We start from the raw sequence: 19,804 nt of genomic DNA on the forward strand, positions 1-19,804 counted from the left end.
ATATGATGTATTTCAATTTTTTTGAAACAAAATTAGAAAAAAAAAAAAAATGATTTGAAGGACCAAAGACAGAACGACAAATTATCATTCTATCCAACAAGTTTCGTTCCAAAAGTTCTAAAAAATGAACCATTTTACACCTTCACTCTCAAGTTCCCGATAAAATTCACTCGCCCTCTTTCACCTCTGCCTTTCACCTTTGCTCACACAAAGCTGGAGAATAAGAAGACCGATCGCTAGAGAAGAAGAAGCACGATCGACTGAATCCTCAACACAGCAGGTACATCTTCGTTTCTTCATCTTCTTTGTTCTTCACCTTCATTTTTCTTCTTCTTCTTCTTTGTTCTTCTCTATTTTGCATAAACTGTACGTTTTTTGGATTTTTTACAAACCATAAGGTTCTTGTATCATTCTTCTCAAGGGAGAACTCCACTGCTCATCTCTACTCATTGATCATGTCTTCTCAAATCTCGTCTGTGAAGACTCAGATCTCTGCAAGTTTTCAACATAGCTCTCTGCTCATTTTCGCTCAAACAGGTACGCTTATTTCTCTTCCTTTGTTGATGTAATGTTATGGTTCCTTTGCATCTTCTCTAATATGTTGATGATGGATCATAACCTCAATAAACTTTATAATACCCTGATCTACAACTCAAATCAAGATTTGAGAGTTCGGTATTGTTTATCTCTAAAGCCTCTGCAATTGTCTGCAATTTGTTTTTTTGCAAAATTGTGAGGTTGAATGGTACTGTTATTGAGAACAACTCAAAAATTAGTGGGTTAACTCTTGGGGACTTGGGTTTTTCTAGGGTTAGTGGTCAGCACCTCATTGTGAACCAGAGAGAACCAAAGAGGGTTAGTAATTGTAATGATCTCATCATATATACAGCCATTTTGATCCATGAAAGATAATTTCTTACAATTGGTTTCAAATTTGATGCTGATCAAGCAAGGAGATTGCAGTCTCACACGAAGCTTCACTCCTTTACTCCCACGACTTCTTTCTTTCATAATCGTCTTCTCCAGATCTATGCTAAATATGATTACATCTCAGATGCTCAATACCTGTTCAAAAGAATGTCTCACAGAGATGTTTTCTCATGGAATGCAATGCTTTCTACATACTCAAAATACTGATGACCTGAACATAATTGACCCCTGAGGGATTCCACCAGGTAGAACCTAGGCCATTACTCCTATCTCTTTCTTTTCCTTTTACTTTGTCCCTTCTATACTTTCTTGTTGTGGTAGCCTGGTAGGTCTTTAGAGTGGTTATGATATGATTTGAGGACTTGTTCCTTTAAGTTCTTCTACAACTTTATTATTCCCTTGTAATGATAATAATTATGTTGTGGTGTAACAAGTAACAATTTGTGTTCTTATTAATAGAAGCAGCTTCTTAGTTAATTGTTTTGTCTTGCTTCTTATTGATTCATACAACTTCTTTGTTAGAGAACTACGAGTGTTCTGACTCTTAGTTGAATAATTTTGTTTTATTTTCTCTTGATAGATAGATCCATTTATTGCAAAGAGACAACAGGAAAAAGTTGAAGGGAAGCCTTACATCACTCTCAAGCCCAATACCCAATAATCAATATTCTATTAGCCAACTCCTTCTCCTGAGTTCTACTTTTGGTTATGATTCTATTTTTATTTCCTGAATTCATCTTCCCATCGAATTTTCATAGTCCCATTTCTATTATGCTTCTTCAAATGTGAACTTTCTAAAGTATGCTTTCCGTGCTTGATTTCAATTTCTAATTACTTAAATGATTAGATACATAAATGCATGACTAAATCATGTTCTGGTATTCAAACTCCATGCAATTTTCAGTTTTCCTGGTGCCATTCAAATTCTTAAAATCCTCACTTTTCTGATTTGATATTTTGAACTTGATTTCTGTTAACTGTTTATGGCTCTATTTGCTACTAAATCATTCAGTTGGACCATTATCTGAGCTCTGTTTAGAGTATGAAATTTTTGTCTATCAATTCCTGTTGTTGCCTGAATTTTTAGTTCCTATCTGAAGTAGGAAACTATCAAAACTCTGAATTCAGCTATCAGATAGCTTTCATAATTTGCATCAATCTTAGTCATCCATTTTTCAGCCCATACATAGTGCGATTTTTTTGTTTGGGTCTGGTACTAGTCTCTCAGGCATTTCGTGGCAACTTATACTAATAATTTGTATTTAGTGGCAACTTATACTAATAATTTGGATAGCTTGATTTCTTTGTTAGTTTGCTATGCTTGATTTATTTATTATTTTCCTATGCTTGATTTCTTTGTTACTTTGCTTGGTTTTATTGGTCTTTCCATTATCTCTCCCCAAATCTGATTTTATTGGAGCTTTGTTACTTTGCTTGTGTATGATTCCAAATCTGATTTCCATATTTCTTTGGTAATTTTTATTTGATAATTGTAATAAGACATTATTGATTCAGTGCATAGGCACAAGAAAGGCCCTAAGATAGCACAAAGTGGCTAGTCCCAACCACCCATCCTGCACATGTGCCAAGATGAAAGTTAGAGTAATGCCTTCAAGTCCATTGACATAACCAACTATAATATTTAAGATAGAAAAGTAAATTACATATTAAGAGAAGAGGTAAATCACTCTCAAGGCCAATACGTAAGATTGAACCCTTTAGCTGGATGGATACCAGATTGGAAGATCTTATGTTGCTTATATTACTTTTTGTTTCTTTAGTACAAGAAATTGTTTTTATTCATGCATGTAAGTTTTATTTATAAATGTTTGTATCATATTCAAAAGATGAGCTTTGTTATTTCTTTTTTTAGTGTTCAACCTTTTTTAACCCAATATGCTAACTTTTTACACTAACTTATAATGTCTAGCTATTATGTCTGGAAGTAGTATCCCTGCCGTTAAGTGGTCAGGACTTGAGACCACTATTTTCATTGAGGCAATGAAAGAAACTGTAAAAAATGATCACAAATACAGTAATTCATTTAACAAAACTAGATGGGAGGGTATTACAAAGCAATTTCATAAGGCTTTAAATCGTACAGTTGGGAGAGAACAATTACGCAACAAGATGAACAAGTTGAAATACGAGTACCAACAATTCAATAAACTACATGACACAACTGAATTTGGTGAAACTCAATGACAAAATCAGTCACAATTGATGATGAGTCCGTGCAGCATAGGGCAATACAAGTACAATAGATCTCACTATCTAATTAAATTATTTCAAAATTAGATTGCAATGAGTAGTACATCTGAGTGATACAATAACTGTTTATGCACGCAAATCCAGATTGGTTGAAATACAAGAAGTATGGACTAAACAACTGGCTAGATTTGAGCATGATATTTGGGGATATCTATGCTAGAGGAAACTTAGGGGTTGACAGCGCTCAAGATTTGGATGGCATCAAAGCTGATAATACTGTTGATATTGAGCAAGTCTTTGAATCTCCTAGTACCCCGGTGCATTTAGGCATGACTGACCCCTTCCATGAGGATACTTCTACTCTATCTCAGACCATCAAGCGAAATCTTAATAGGACACCCATGGGATGAGGAAAAAAGAACGCCAATAAGGGAAATAGCCACGCCAAGGACTTGTATGGGAAGTATTTATCCATTAAAATTGATAAAGCGTACAGTACTTCTATTACATCTCTTGTTCATAGTGGGGAAGGTGCATCTCGTCCTCGAGATTTCAGTGTGAGTGTATGTGAGCCGGTATTATCCTCCATACTGGATATGTCAAATGAGACATACTTAAAGACCACCAGTCGTATGTGTACTAATCCTAGTTGGATGGAGTTGTTTGTCTGTGTAGATCCTATTAAGAGGAATTGGCTTTTAGATGCCTCGGAGTAGTTTAGGGGCAATAGGCCCTTTGTCTGATTCTACTGTTGAGACTAATTATGATGGTTGTGTTTGAATGCTACTTTTGATAATTTTGGATTCAAGATAATACTTTGATTCAGGACAATACTTTCGATGATGGCTACTTGTTTTTTATTTCTTTTGTTTTTTTTTTTTTTTATTGATGTATGTAATGTTGAACATGTGTGTTTGGGTTAAGACGATGCGTCAGATTGTTATGTTTTTCAATTATTTATTTGAAATTAATAAGTAGTTATCAATTTATTACAGTTATGTCAAATGCATTATGTGAAACTTCTAGTGATGAAGAATATATGGTCATTCACATACGAATGGAATTACTGAGTGAGACTGCATATATTTGGGAACCATGTAGAGATAGTGTATTTTTAGGTACTGTCGTGATGCATAAGGTATTGAATGGGTATGCGCCAACAGATGTTATGAAGAGTTTATGATAGAACGTCATGTCTTCCTCAACCTATGTGATTATGTTAGACATAGGAGGTGGTTGAAGGACACGAGCAACATCCGAGTGGATGAACAACTTTAAATGTTCCTATAGATTGTTGGGAAGGGTTCAAGTAATAGGGACACCCAAAATCATTTTAGCCACTCAGGATAAATAGTTAGTCGAACATTCAATATTGTACTGATTGCAATGTAAAGCCTGGCTAAGGAGAAAATCAGACCACCAGACGTCAATATGATACCGGCAGAGATTACACATAACCCGAAATATTACGGTAAATATGTTAATATGATATATGTTTATAATTAAATATATGAATAATTATATTCTTATATGTAGTAATCATTTAATTGTCACTATATGTCATAGCACTATATTGGCGCCATAGATGGTTCTCACATCCATGCGATAGTTCCAAGAGAGGATCAAACTCGATATAGGAATCGAAAGGGGATCACAACTCAAAATGTGATGTGTACATGTTCATTTGACATGCTATTCGCATATGTGTATACGGGATGGAAAGGTAGTACAAATGATTGTTGAGTACTTGAACAGGCAATGAGCGATCCTCAATTGAGTTTTCCACATCCACCTCCAGGTATTAACTTTATTATAATATATTAGATTTTCATTTGAGTGTATACGTAATAACATATATTATTTTTCGTCTGTATGAAAGTATTATGTTGTCGACTCTGGGTATGCTAGCCAATCTAGATTTTTGACACCATTTAGAGGTGAAAGATACCATCTACCCAAAGATTAAAGTATCGGTATCGGTCGCCGTATCGGTCGGCCAAAATTAAGATACGTATCGGAGGGTATCGTATCGTATCGGAGATACACTAAGATACGCTAAAGATACACATAAATGGATAAGAAACATTTTTTTAAACACTTTTGCATAAAAAATTTATTAAAAAAAGCTATTGATAATATGTATTATGCATAAACACTAAATTGAGGGTATCGTACTAAGAATTCAAGGTCTGTAGTTGTCCCATAAATGTAAAATCCTTGTTCCCAACCTTGATTTCCACTTTAGTTAGAGAGAAATATGGCTGACAGCAACTTTGGAACAAAAACCCTTCAAAAAATTGTTTTTTTTCTGAAAAATTACCCATATTGGCCATTATATGACCGTAGCGCCGATACGTATCGATACTCACCGATACGTACCGATACGTACCGATATATATCGATACTCACCGATACGTGCTGATATATACCGATACGTACCGATCAATACATACCGATACTCATCGATACGTACCAATACATACCGAAACGTACATTTTACCTCAATTTTATATTTTTCATAGAGTCGTATCGAGGCATGTCGTATCGTATCGATGTGTATTAGTGGTGTATTGATGCATATCGGTATGTATTGTAGGATATATATATATCGATACGAAATTATTTAAAAAATTCAATGTATCGTATCGGTGTGTATCGTATCGGCCAACTAAATTTAAGATACGTATCGGAGGGTATCGTATCGGTATCGGAGATACTTAAAACCATGCATCTACCGGACTACAAATGGCGTAGAAGATCCCCAAGAACAACAAAAGAGTTGTTCAATTATAGGCATTCATCACTTCGGAATGTCATTGAACGTACATTTGGGGTATTAAATAACAAATTTCAAATTTGAAGGCTAATGCACCAGTTCCCAGTGAAAGTTTAGGCATCAATCATACTGACATATTGTGGCTACACAACTATACTCGAGAAGAGCATATTGCTGATGCTGAATTTGTGGGGATGAATGATGATTTAAAAGTTACAGAATATGACTTGAATCTGCCACATTAAGATTTTGTTGATCATTCTATAGCACAATTAAGTCAACGAAATGGGACAAAAAAGATGAATGCCACTAGGCTAATAATGACAAATGCAATGGCTAAACAACAAGGGATGCCATAACTAGTTGAAAACTAAAATCGATAACTATTTTGATAAAACTGAAAACATAAATTGATGTTTCAAGTGATGTAGTACTTGTTTTAAGTTACATTTATGTATGTGGTACAATTTGATATATTATTATGAATGTCATATATTTTGATGCTATATTAATGTATTTAATATTTAAATTATTGTTACAGATGACTTATTCTATGTCTCCACTCATATTAGCAAATTGTGAAATTTACGGAAAGAGTTGTACTAAATATACAATTAAGTCAGGTAAAATATTGTAAGAAAAATTTTCAAGAGTCAAGATTCATGTAATTTTTTCATGTGGGTGGATCAATTACATCTATGTATATGTTGTAAAGGTCAATGCAAAATATGAACTGCGACAAAAGGTCAAAGCAAGGGACAATATTTTCTATGTTGCTCAAAATCAACTGGGGTAAATTATTTCTACTATTGATCTATACCTATAGATAATTTTAGATTTTTTTAATTCGATGTTAAATTTTAACGACCATAGTCACATCTATTATTTGATATAGGCTAATAACCGTGGATGTGGTATGTTCGTATGGTTACAAGATGAAACACATATCTCTACCATACAACATACATTATGTTCAGAAAGCTCAACATCAACATCATCCACACCACTGTCCACTTCGAGTGAGTACATGAAATGATATCTGGAAGGAACATTTAAAGGATTAGAGGACAAAACAAATAAGATGAAAGACATCCTCCATGCATTCAAGTCTTTAGACTTTGACAAAAAGTGAAAATTTGGGGAATTATGTAATAATTAACTTGGACAAGGCATTGTTAATTTTGTACTTATTCGTCCTTTGAAACCAAATTATTATTTTTTTGTATGTAATACTTTATTGTCCCAAAGGATTAGTAAATTCTAAACCTATTTTAATGTTATTTCTGTAATTATTGACTAAAAAAAAAAAAAAACGTTTATGAAACAAGCATTACCAAATGACAGAATTGTCGATTTTTTGTTCTGAAACTGTTCCAGAAACAGATTCACCAAATAACCTTAAATCGTTTTTTAAAAACGACGTTTCGACACAGAAACTGAAATTTTCGTTTTTGACATGAAACGGAGTTTATGGAATAGAAACGATACCAAACGGGCCCTGAGTCTAATATATTTCAAACAAGAAGAGCAGTAAGACTGAGGGATCAAATAAAATAATTATAGACCACCTTTATCATTGGATGTGCCCACAAAGTGTCATGCCATCTTGTAGACTCCCCCTATTTGACTAACTACACCAAAGAAAATTGGCGATCATTTTATTACATAAATTAGCTATGGTTTTAGCAATGATTCTATATAGAGGAGCTTGCAAACAGAAATGGGTCTAAAATCAATAAAGATTTCAAGCCTTTTTTTTTTTTTGGTAAGGAAAGGTTTCAAGCCTTTCACATTTAGGAATTAAGGTAATATATACGTCATTTATCTCCTCCAATATATTGGCGTTGAAGAAGAAATCTTGGATACATTTTGTCACCTCTTCCCTAACTACTGTCTAACACGATTGTTGATCAAAGGATGAAATAGCTTGAATGATGATGATGAGATCACTAACATTGTACGTTAATGTGATAGGCTGATACAATTCCACACTATTATGAATGAACGAATACAACAAGCAAGAATATTTAAAATTATTTGCGGATTCAAGTAGTAAGGTGTGATGGTACAAATTACAATAAATTTGGTGTGTTAGTTGTAATATATTTCTTTATAAACATAGATTGAGATAGACTCATAGACACAGTATATCTTGTTGGGTCGAGTCAGGTTTAGCCTAATGCCTCAGCCCAGGCCTAGCCTGACCTGGCATCGGACTTCAAAATCCCAGCCCAACCCCGCCTTGCGGCTTGAACAGTTCAGGGTTTCCAGCCCACTTAGGGTTTAGGGTTTCGTATATAATCATCCATACTCTCTGTTCTCATTCGTTTCTCTTCGTCCTTAGATCTCTTTCCCTCTCGACACCAGAGGAGAACGGCGACGGTGCCATGGTGCACGTTAACTTCTATAGGAACTGTAAGCTCTGTCCCTCCTTTGTGTTTGTGTATTCGATTGGGCATTGATCTCTTAATATCATGGGAAGATTTAGAGCTTTTAGTGGAAAATTCTCCCTGGAGAAGAGATTTAACGTTTCAATATTTCTTAATGGGTGTGAAAAAATCTGTGTTCAGTGTTGAAAACCTGTTATGTTGTTGTTAATGGATTTGTGTTTGAATGCGGGAGTTAACTATTGTAGTGATCCATTTCAGATGGGAAGACTTTCAAGAAGCCTCGTCGTCCATACGAGAAGGAACGTTTAGATTCGGAGTTGAAGCTTGTCGGAGAGTATGGACTCCGATGTAAGAGGGAACTGTGGAGGGTTCAGTATGCACTTAGCCGCATCCGTAATGCTGCGAGGGAGCTTCTTACTCTTGATGAGAAGAATCCCCGCCGGATCTTTGAGGGTGAGGCCCTTCTTCGCAGGATGAATAGGTACGGGCTTTTGGACGAGAGCCAGAACAAGCTCGATTATGTCTTGGCTCTTACTGTGGAGAACTTCCTTGAGCGCCGTCTCCAGACTCTTGTGTTCAAGTCGGGTATGGCGAAGTCCATTCATCACGCCCGGGTTCTTATCAGGCAGAGGCATATCAGGTGTATATACTGCCTCCTGTGTTTTTTATTTACGAAACACCCTTTTTTCTTTTCAATTTATATGTGGTTGAGTTTTGCTGCTGGACAATGTCTTTTGATACTTGTTTTATGATATCTTCTCTGGTTTCATTACCTCATAGGCTAACTAAGACTCGTAGATGATAAATTAATTCATTTTTGTGTGTGATTTTTCATCACATGGCATGGAGTGTTCCCAATTAAAAGAGAATGAATCAACGAGAGGTTAGATGTTTGTGACTGGTTTTGGAACTCATAATCTGTGTATGCACTTCCATTTAGTTGTTTCTTTTTTGAAATTGATTTTTCAAATGTTAGAAAATGTGGCTGTTTGGTAAGCTACATTGCATTTACTCTATACGCAGTGATCAGTTTGTCTCAGCGTCATCCCCCCTCCCCCCAAAAAATAAAAAGAAAGAATTTGTAAATAATACTATCCATTTCCCATTGTACTGGGGATACAAAATGTAGTACTTAGTTGTATCTTCTGGAAGTGATAAGTTATTTAGTATTTCAGCGTAGCAACCCAAAACTTGATTTGTTTTCAGTTACATAGGCCTGCTGTTTAGTGGTTATTAGTTGTTCTAGTTGTAGGTATAAGTAATGGTTTAACACTAAATTTAGTTTGAGATTAATTGAGTTGTTTTGGCTTGCCACAGTTTCATTCAATGCCTGAACTAATAATTTAGTAGTCAGCATTGTCTTGGAAAGAATGGATTGTTTGACATGGTATGATGTGTAGTCCCTTTCCTCGAAAACCAAAATTTGTCTTTGCGACACCATGTTCCATTGCCTTATAATGAACTCACTGATATTGGATGGTGATGGGATTTTAAGGTTTCATATGTGCAATGCGTACTTAATCATGCCTCTGATTTTTTTAAATTTTATTTTCCCTATTTTTCTCTTTTCAAAATTGTTAGTTGGGTTCATCTGTTAGTCTTATATTAAATGTGTTTGGGAGATGGATGAATCAGACTTGACTTTTGTCCCTCTCTTCCTTTAAGGTCATTTAGATATCCATGGTTTTTGGTGTACCTTGGCTTTTGTGTTTGATGTTCTTATGTTGCACATTGCATTTATGAACTTATTGCCCTTGGTGTTGCGCTGCAAATGTTAGCTTTTATGAAGTGCAATGGTAGTGCACTATCCTGTTTCTTAGAAGACTGTAAGCACAAGGGAGCACGAGCCTTGTTTCTCCATTGTAGCCGCTTTTGTTGCTACTATTGTAGTTTCCAATTTCAGTCATCAGCTTCCATTGGTGCTTGGATCATTGGTGTAAACATGTAATTATGTCACCCCTGGCAATGATGACACAAGGAGATTACACACTTAATAGCTCACTCTTGGATAATCATAGGGTAGGAGGTCCCATGCCGCTGACCTTGAGTTCTGTGCATTTCACAATGGAGCGAAAGAGGACTCTGGTCAGATGTGTGAGCTAAAATTATCAGGACCGAAAAATTTTAGTTGTTGATCTACTCAGTCCCATTAGGAAGAAAGAGTGGGAGCTATTCTGGTGGATCCTAACCGATTTGAACTGATTCTGCTTGCCGGAACCTTGCTTACTGTTCATAAGTTAAGTTATATCACAAGATCTTAAGTTTTTAAGAGTGTGTAATTGTTATTATTTCAGTTTGAATTGGGCCAAGTTGTACCCAATTGAAGCAGCAGGTTTGATGAGTGAGTTGGCCAATCTTATGGTTGTTCTCTCTCTCTCTCTCTCTCTTTCTTTTTCTTGTACACATGGATACAAAATTGATCCTCTTGTTTTCTGTCATTGCTACCATGAAAGGTGGGAAAAGTCATGTCAGTGGTCCCACCTCATAGCTGTGGTATGCTTAGATCAAGTCCATGGGAAATTACGGCTGAACCATATATCTCTTGCAACTCGAACTTCAACTTTATCTTTGTCAATCATTATTGTCATGTTTCTTGCTTGTATGCTCATATGAAAACACTTGTGCAGTAGTAGAAAAGAATATATGACATTTTCCTACGACAGGCATTTGAAGTGGTTTTATCTTTTGTCATGTATGTATTCTTGGTTAATGGTGGGTTCTTGTCCCACCCAAACTTCCAAAATTTATCATCTCGCCTTCCTTGTTCAATCTTATATCATTGATCAATGGTTTGTATTACCAAGTGATGCGGAACCCGATTCACAAAACCGTAGTTGAGTTTGCAATGGGCCCACTGAAGTACTAGATAACTCAAATAACAAGGTTGATGGCAATCTTGTAATTATATGGAACAGTATAGGCCCCTTTTAAGCAAACAATGAAATTAGGACATGGAGTTAATTATATTTCCATGAATAAAAATTATAAACAACCCCAAAATAAATTAATAAAGGGTTAAAGAATGCTCCAATAGTGTATGTGCGTAGGGTACACTAGGAGGTAGTGTTCTTTTTCCCCATTAATAAAGTCCTAAAAATATCATACTAGACCCAATCCCCAATTGGGCCTGGTTCTCGGTGGATTCTCCAAAACAGGTTCGGCCCTTTCCACAGAAAATGCTCCTAGATCACCAAGTGCCCAAGATAGTAGCAATATCCACCTTTTTGTTCTTTTGATATTTTTGTCACCCCATTATATTTAGTGTTCCAATCAGTTAGGCTTATAGCCATAGTCCTGCTGGTCTTGTTTTGCTTTAATTGTATTTTTGACTATTCAGTGATTGCAGCCTAGACATTGTGTTCTGAATTTTTGGAAGTGTTTTTTTTTTTTTTTTTTTTTTTGGGAGCCTGAGATGCAAATTTAAACCATAGTTGAAATTTCAAAATGGGACAGAAAATATTGGGATAGTACTGTATAGGTTTCTGCATGACATTCTACAATCTTTGTTCATATATTGAGCAAACTTTCTTGTTTTAATTTTCTTGACACAAACAAGAGGCTACATTGCTTCGGCTTGATTTTTAATTTGAATGTATGATTGTTCTACAAATCTGGTAACATTTATGGTGGAAATCATGTTACCTTGCAGAGTTGGGAGGCAGGTGGTTAACATTCCATCGTTCATGGTTAGAATGGACTCTCAGAAGCATATTGATTTCTCACTCACAAGCCCCCTTGGAGGTGGTCGCCCTGGACGTGTGAAGAGAAAGAATATGAAGGCAGCTGCAAAGAAGGCTGCTGGTGGGGATGGAGAAGAAGAGGATGAGGATTAAGCTAATTATATTTACTCTTCTTTTCCATAAACTCCTATAGGTAGGAGTTTTGCTTCAGCAATTAAAATCTTTAAGGTTCTTTGGGTCGAAATTTTGGTTATTTTATGTTATATACCTTGATTTTCTCTATGAAGAATTTTGTGTCGTTTATTTTTATTTTCTTTGTTTTTGGATAACATTATTGGTGGTTAAATTTGATTTTTGGCCAACAACTCCGTTTTTATATATGATTATGAGGACATGATGAATACACAAACCCCTGTTCTTTTGTTGGAGCCTGCTTTAGTGCTGATCGTTGAATCCTACACAAGAAATAATTCTTTATTATCTGGGAAAACATGGTTTAGGAATGAGTTTTGATTTGGACTGAGTTTCCCTCCACCTATAGATTCCTTCACAGTGGGCATCGGTACATTGAAATGGCCACATGGAAGTGTAATTTTGACTTTGTCAATAGGGTGTGGGAGTATGGTGATGATCCCATAGGCAATGACTCAATCAATGCCTCTTCATCCATGGTGCTGGAAAACTTTTGCCTTTTGATTTAATTTGCGTCCTTTTGATTTGATTTACTTGTAAGATATTAAGATATGAATATTGGCATGTATATGATATATTGTCTGGGAAATTGTTGTATTAGGCAGCACTTCTTTTCTCTCTCTTATGAAATGACATCTCTGTCACCTATTGAGAGAGGAGAGTGGGACCATACCAACGCTCCTGGAAAAAAAAAATCATGCCATAATGTTGGGAAAATGTTTGTTTGTGGGGGTAAGGGGAGGGAGGAGGGTGAAATGACCAGTCCTCTCGATGAAAGGGACAATGATTCTTTTATGGATGTTTCCTTATGTGCTCCAATTGGCTCTTGCAAGTGTATAGGAGTTGCAAATGATGTTCAGAAACCGCACTCTGTATAATGTTTCTCGTGTTTCTTGGATTCCAGATGGGGACTTTCATTGTTCTAAAATTTTTGTTCCCTGATACGCCATCATCTCGCATGAGCTTCCTTATAGGTGGAAACGAAAGGTTCGGTGTGGTGTTTGGCCATCAGAAGATGGTTCATTTCCTCCGGTAATCTGGGAGGAGAAGACACTCAAGACTCTCGGGGCGTCGGAATGGGACTCTGGGAAAAAGAACTTGAATGACTAATTTTTTTATGGAGAAGTCATCGTTTTCTATCAGGAATGCAACGTCATTTACAGCCCTGATGTACTTTGGATGCTTCAAGGCCCTGGGGATCAAATCAGTCTTTGCAAACGCTAGAATTGGTCGTAGGAAACCTTGAGCATTGTATGTTTTTGAAACTGTGTTGAGCGTTGTGTGTTAATGCCATTGACTGGTTCCTGCCCCGCTTTGGGAAAGCATCGTGGGCTGTTCTATCGTTAACTATGGTTACAAACATGCAATAATTTTTTAGGGGACCAAGAGCTGCTTGGCATGACAGTTTTTTAGTCTTTTTGATTTGGTGGGGTTGAGGGATTTTAAACTATAAGAGGGTCATAGGCTCGTTTGATTTTGTTCACAAGTGAAAGCACGATGTTGGAGTTACATGTATGTTTCATGGAGATGAGCTTTAGAAGGATGAAGATAGTCTAAAACTGTGAGCTTCGCACAGTCAGGTTAGAGTTGCCGCCAGAAGTTTCAACAATGAGTTGGAGTTGAGGTAGGTCAAGTGAAATACCATGATTTTCACAATTTTTGCCCTCCACTTTTAGAAACAGAAAAATAAGTCTTAACTTGTTTTTTCATTTTTGTTTCCAAACACAGAAATAGGCATGCATTTCTTTTTCTATTTCGAAAAATAAATGAAATGAAATAGAAAAATCAAACGGTATTTAGGGTATTTTTTCATTTTTCAACACAAAAAAAAATGGAAAAACCCATTTCTAAAAACAAAATCAAACAGGCTCTAAGAAACCTCCTGGGGGTAGACTTTATTGCCTTAACCTCAATCAGCTGCACCAGGAGCTGTACTAGTGCACCAGATGGTTCACGGTAGGACCATCAGTGACCACTGACCATGGATTTAAACTTGAGGAATTGGATCTGTAATGGTCTCCCCAGTACCGATTTGGATCGATCCATATTGGCGTGAATCGCTTGGTTTCACCACTATTTTTCATAAATAAGTTTTCTGATGATTTCAGCCTTCTAACTTAGGATTTTTTTTTCTTTAGATAGGGACGAATTTGATACTTGGTAGAACTTCTAAAGGCTAACTGGAAGCATCTCGATGTTTGGTCAACACTTGGCAGCGTTTCAAAGGAAGCAGACGAATGGTGTCCCAAGTTTCTGACGGTGTGAGGTATGATCATGAGGTTGGGTTTTGTATAGCCCTGGGACTTGGGACCTGACCAATATTGATCAAAGATGCCTTTGTTGGAAAACCTCCAAAATATTTTGACGATGGATCTGAACCAGATTGTTTGACTAATTGTTATCCCACGGTCTTGGTGTCGGCATTTTTTTCTCTTCTAAAGCAAATGCATGCATGCATCCCAATACGATAAACAGTTGGATGGATGGACACACCTAATTGTGTTACGTGGAAAGGTTGTTCAACCATTTTGACTATATCCATGCATCCCTTGATCGTCCAATAATTCCATGTATACTTAACATGTGGAGTCTCCTCCTCCTCTTCCCCACTCCCATTGGTGGTGGTAGTTCCGGGTAAAATCTTATAAACAGCCAAATTGACTCACCCCTTGGCCCATTTCGTGCCACGTGTTTTCCCATATTCCCCGATTACTAATTTACTAGTACTTGCTAGGCTCACATTGCACCACAACCACACCACACCACACCCACCCAAACCTTCCCCTATCTGCCACTTGTAAGAATGGACAGGTGTACCTAACATGCATATAATTATCCGATCACTATGCCGTTAAAACTTTGATTTAGTGGGACTTGAAACAGATCTCCTATCTTTTTAACCAAAAAAAAAAAAAAATAGATCTCCTATCCACCCTTAACTAAATTGTTGTTAGGATCGAACACTTGGCATCAACTAATCCTCTATAATCTTAGCTCCGTAAGACTAACATCCACTGATGCCGTAGGATTAGAATATTCGAATGGGACACTAAAATGTAGAAAGAAAATCCGACGAGAAGAGATTCTACCCGCCTTTTATACGTTCATGTCTATTATAATAAACATGAATAAATAATTAGTTTAATAAAGGTGAAATCTGATTTGGTTTCCACTAATATTAGATTTATTTGATTCGGCTACATCCTATTGGTGGAAAAATGTGCACTTACAGGTTCTCCGCTGCCGTGGCAACTAAACCCATGACCGCCGGCTAGAGCTTCCACCATCCACCCGTTCCACCGGTCCTAGATAGGCCTTCCATATGTCCTTTGAGCTCCCAGGTTGAGAGTTCCTATCAGAGTTTATTGACACGTGGCTGTAAACAAGTGTCGGTCACGTTAACCATATATTGCGAGGCCTGAATTCCTTACCTTTCACCTCAGTTCCCGACTTGTACATATATATATAGCATAAACCTCTCTCTTCCGCTACTCCATTTTCATTTGGAAACCGAAACTGGATCCTTTCTAACCCTCCTAAGCCCACAAACCCTAACCATACTTTTCTGTGATCTCTGTTCTGCATTCCGAGATTGCGATGGATAACGAAGATGTTCCAATGTTTAGAGAGACGACAACGAGGATGAGGAGCATCCAGCCGAAGGGGTTTCCCTCGAAACAAGCAGGGGACGATCGAGGAAGAAAGGGATCGTCGGAGACTACTCTGTTGAAGTCACCCAAATCAGGTGAGAAAGTGGAGAGCTGGACGACTTTTGGAGTAATTCATCATCAAATTTTGAAGATCAGAGAAGAAGATTCGCACTTGGGTGAGGATTTCGGAGAGGGATTGAGTACGAAAGAGAAGCTCGCCGTTTTCCATCTCGCTTCCCAAATGGACAGTTTTATTCTCTCAAGGCCGATCTTGCCTTGTTCTCCTCTCAGCGGCAAGACTGCAATTAAAACCTAAGGTTCGGTGTTCTCTCTCATTCTCATTATTTTCTTGTGTTGATATACCTCTTGATGATACTTCCGTTCCATTAACGCTTTCTTGAATTACAGAAAACAGAGGAAAGAACAGTTCATGTCTTAGATCTTTCTGGTCTGTCAATAAATAATGAAAATTAATTAAACTCGAATTTCTTTGATGATGAAAAGGACTTCGAAGATTTAGGAGATTGTGAAGTCTATTCTATTCCAAAAAACTCAATACAACTAATTGATTTCTCCCGATACAGTTCATAATCGTTTCCGCGGGAATCTTTTCTTCGTTGTTCTTCATCCAAATCTTGATCTTATGGGAAACATGTGGATTATATCTGAATTTCTGGGAATTTTGCTAGGTCAGATGATATGTAGAGATCAGAGGCGAAAGGGGAGAGAGTGAGAAGGCGGACCAAATAATGATACACGTGGGCGCTGTTGATACCTGTTGTGGGGTTAAAGTTGCTTCCCTTCTTCCTTTCCTCTCCTTCTTCTTCTTCTTCAATGGTGAATGGTGAGAGTCGAAAGTTTGTGTCCAGATTGTAGTGACTGAGTCTAGCTGGAAAGTTTAGGGACTGCACAGCAGACTGGTCTGACTTGTTTTTATTTTTTGCTCTTTTGCTGTGTCACTGTGTATTTCATCATAAAATCTTCCACCACGTGGACAGATGGCATGTTGCTTAACGGATTCTTCATTTTGGTGCAACAGAGTTGGGGTTTTCAAAAGTCAGGACCAGCCCAGGGTCCCAAAGGCTCAGCCCAAGCCCAGCCCAAGTTCAGTCTGACCCACGGTTAGCAATTAAATGCGTTCTCGTTTTTTACTGTTTAAAACACATTTTTTCGTATGCTTCTCAAAATACTTAAAAAAACTACAAATGGCAAGCATTTTCATTCTAAACACGTTTAAAATGTGTTTAGACATGTTCCCCTTTTTTGGCGTTTCTTAAGACTTAACTTGTTGAACATTATGTCTACTTAATTGACCATATCTTTCTCTCTCTTGAATTCTAATCCACCTGATTCTTTCGCTAACTTGAAGTTAACTCAATGACCTATATTTCTCATGATATCAATGTATGGACCCGAAATTGAGGTACAAACGGATGCATTTGCTGAAAAATGTTTCTAAAGTGATGATTCCTAACTCAGACTGAACATACATTACTCCAAGAGTGTGTTGACTGTGTTGACTATGTTGACAGTAATAAACAACATCATAGGCTCATAGCCAAAACACATTGCTCAATAAAACTTGAACATGTCTGGTATATGAATTTAGAATTGGTATTGGATGATATTCAATTATATGTTATAAAACTTATAATGTGACATGAGATATATATATATATATATATATGTATGCAATAGTGTTGAATACTGTAGTTGTTTTGAACATTAGATGTAAGTATTCATATAATAATTCCTTAATTTATATGAGTATATTACCATTTTTTGGTCTCGTTCGTTTAAAATCTACAAGTTTAAAATCCGTACCATCCGTTTTCCTCCCCTTTTTTTTTTATTTTGAATTTTTTTATTGTTTAAAACCCATACTGTTAATTTTTTTTTTTTTTTTTTGTCATTCCCGTTTTTGCTAACTATGAACTTCATAGGTCGGATTGAGAATTGAGATATTTCTAACCAGGATTGGTCCTATGTTGTCATTGGGCAATTTGATATCCAAATCAAATATGAGTCCCAAGGGTATTTCGAAAATATCCACCAACTCCCCCTCTTATTTTTAGACTTTCATTCCTTTGTCTTCTTAATTTTCAAAGTTGAACTAAGAATAAAAAAATATATTTTCTTAATAATTTTTCCTCCCTTGGAACTAGGGGGTGCCAAAACCTACTTGAACCAGTAAAACTGAATTGAATTGAGCATATGTGAGCTTTTGGATAGTGTTTTGGACGATTTGTGAAACCGAAAATCAAATAACTGCATCAAAACTGATAAAGACATTGAACAATCTTGAATCGAACTTACAAAATTAGACTGAAATCGATATAACCTGATAAGAAATAAAAATCGACAAAAAAAGAAATCATATTTTTGAATAGATTTACATGGGAAATCAAAACCAAACTGTTAGTAAAACATGAGAAATCGAAATCGGTGCACTTTTATTAAATTATGTTTTAATTTCAATCATTCTCACATTGAAATTGATGAAATTGAAACCGATTGACACCCCCACTTGGAATGAAATGTTCTATTTTCTCCAACAATTAAAACTTAAGAGAAGGAATGGAGAATGCTTCACTAAATAAAGGTAAACAACGAAGCGACTTATGCTATTGTTTGTTTTGATATAGATATATACACCAAGCCAAGGGAATTTAATATTTCTCCCTTATATAACAAAGGGCCTACCGACCAACGAATCTCTTTCCACACATATAATATACATATTAACCCATATACTGTTAAGTGGTAAATAGTGAACCTCAAGGGGGTAGTCGAGTTGGCAAAGGACCTTCGCCTCAAGAAGCGTGTTGTTCTAAGTTTGACTCCTCTTACTTCTTTGGGGTCACTCACACGGGGTGTTTGGTGCTTTTCACTGCTTTTAGTGAAAGTTGAATGATTCTTATTTAATCCTGGTATGACCCAGTCCATGCAATTGTGGGGTTAGTACAGTCTGAATACACGTCGTTAACAAAAAAAAAAAAAACTAGTAGAAATAGTGAAGCTTTATACTTTACTAGGCAGTGTTAGGGAAGAAAACCTTTGGTAAAAGGAATGTTGCAAAAAAGAGAGTTTTTCACATGGTTTTTTTTTTTTTCTCTGCTCTGACTACGTGAGTCACATGTGAATGATATCATTTCCCATGCTCCTATGGGTGTTGCATGAGAGATTTTCTCCACATTGATGGCGTCGTGTCATGAGCTTAGTGTTTATTAACCCTTAGTGAGGGAGTCAGGGATTTTCTAAATAAGTGACATAGAAAAGCACACCAGTGAGTGAGGGGATAGAGGTTACTGGAATTAGATCCTCTACAGTGTGTCCAGTGTGCATCCAATGGCCAGGGGTGTGTATCTAGGTGCCACCAACTGTCTGATCCACGTTGGGCTCACCAGGGATCCGGATCCGGATCCGGATCCGGATCTGAGGTTATCACATATGAGGAGAGACAAAGAGGGGAGGGGGGGGGGGGTTGCTAGTGTACCTACTGCCGCTTGCTCAGATAACCATTTTCCCATTAATCATAATTGGAAGGCTTAGGGCATCGCATTTTATCAGATTAAGAAAATTTTCTTATATGGGTCCAATCTGTGGGTCATCACCAACCCTACAAGAGGTGGCCACAATTAGTGGTCGATTAGGGTAAATAAGTAAGATGGATCATTTAAAAAAAAAAAAAANCCCCCCCCCCCCCCTCTTTGAATAAATATATGGGCTCGTTCCTGTTTAAGGGTCCTTGTAGAGCTAACCTGTTTGATTGGCTGGGCTGGGATGCAAATTGCAAGAGGAATTTTGGTTTTGGTTGTTACCTTCGGTTTGTAAATATGATTGTGCTGCCGTCATCTCTCGCTCTCAGTTAAACATTTTTGAGCTTAAATTGCATTACCTTATCTTTCCTCTAAGCTATATAATCCATCTGTTGGCATGCTGCCTCTCTGTACTTTTGCGCACTTTTTTTGGGGG

The 19,804-nt window shown here is 36.8% G+C and overlaps 1 protein-coding gene and 1 long non-coding RNA gene across 2 annotated transcripts; both read left to right on the forward strand.

The window, feature by feature from the left end:
* The first annotated feature begins 8,171 nt into the window (after positions 1-8,171).
* Positions 8,172-12,415, forward strand: LOC122077379 (40S ribosomal protein S9-2-like). The gene is made up of 3 exons (XM_042643319.1): positions 8,172-8,332; positions 8,566-8,947; positions 11,957-12,415. Exons 1-3 carry the CDS (start codon positions 8,305-8,307, stop codon positions 12,138-12,140), a joined length of 594 nt encoding a protein of 197 aa, XP_042499253.1. The 5' UTR covers positions 8,172-8,304; the 3' UTR covers positions 12,141-12,415.
* A 2,992-nt stretch (positions 12,416-15,407) lies between these two features.
* Positions 15,408-16,867, forward strand: LOC122075936. The gene is made up of 2 exons (XR_006139386.1): positions 15,408-16,146; positions 16,524-16,867. It is a non-coding gene; the product is annotated as an uncharacterized LOC122075936 (long non-coding RNA).
* Positions 16,868-19,804: the final 2,937 nt, after the last annotated feature.

This window comes from Macadamia integrifolia, chromosome 4 (genome assembly GCF_013358625.1).
Source record: "Macadamia integrifolia cultivar HAES 741 chromosome 4, SCU_Mint_v3, whole genome shotgun sequence".
NCBI classification, from domain to species: domain Eukaryota; kingdom Viridiplantae; phylum Streptophyta; class Magnoliopsida; order Proteales; family Proteaceae; genus Macadamia; species Macadamia integrifolia.

Coding starts and splice junctions, on each gene's coding strand:
- LOC122077379 (XM_042643319.1), top strand. CDS start 8,305: ATGGTGCACGTTAACTTCTATAGGAACT. Junction 8,333..8,565: donor CGTTAACTTCTATAGGAACT/GTAAGCTCTGTC, acceptor GATCCATTTCAG/ATGGGAAGACTTTCAAGAAG. Junction 8,948..11,956: donor ATCAGGCAGAGGCATATCAG/GTGTATATACTG, acceptor GTTACCTTGCAG/AGTTGGGAGGCAGGTGGTTA.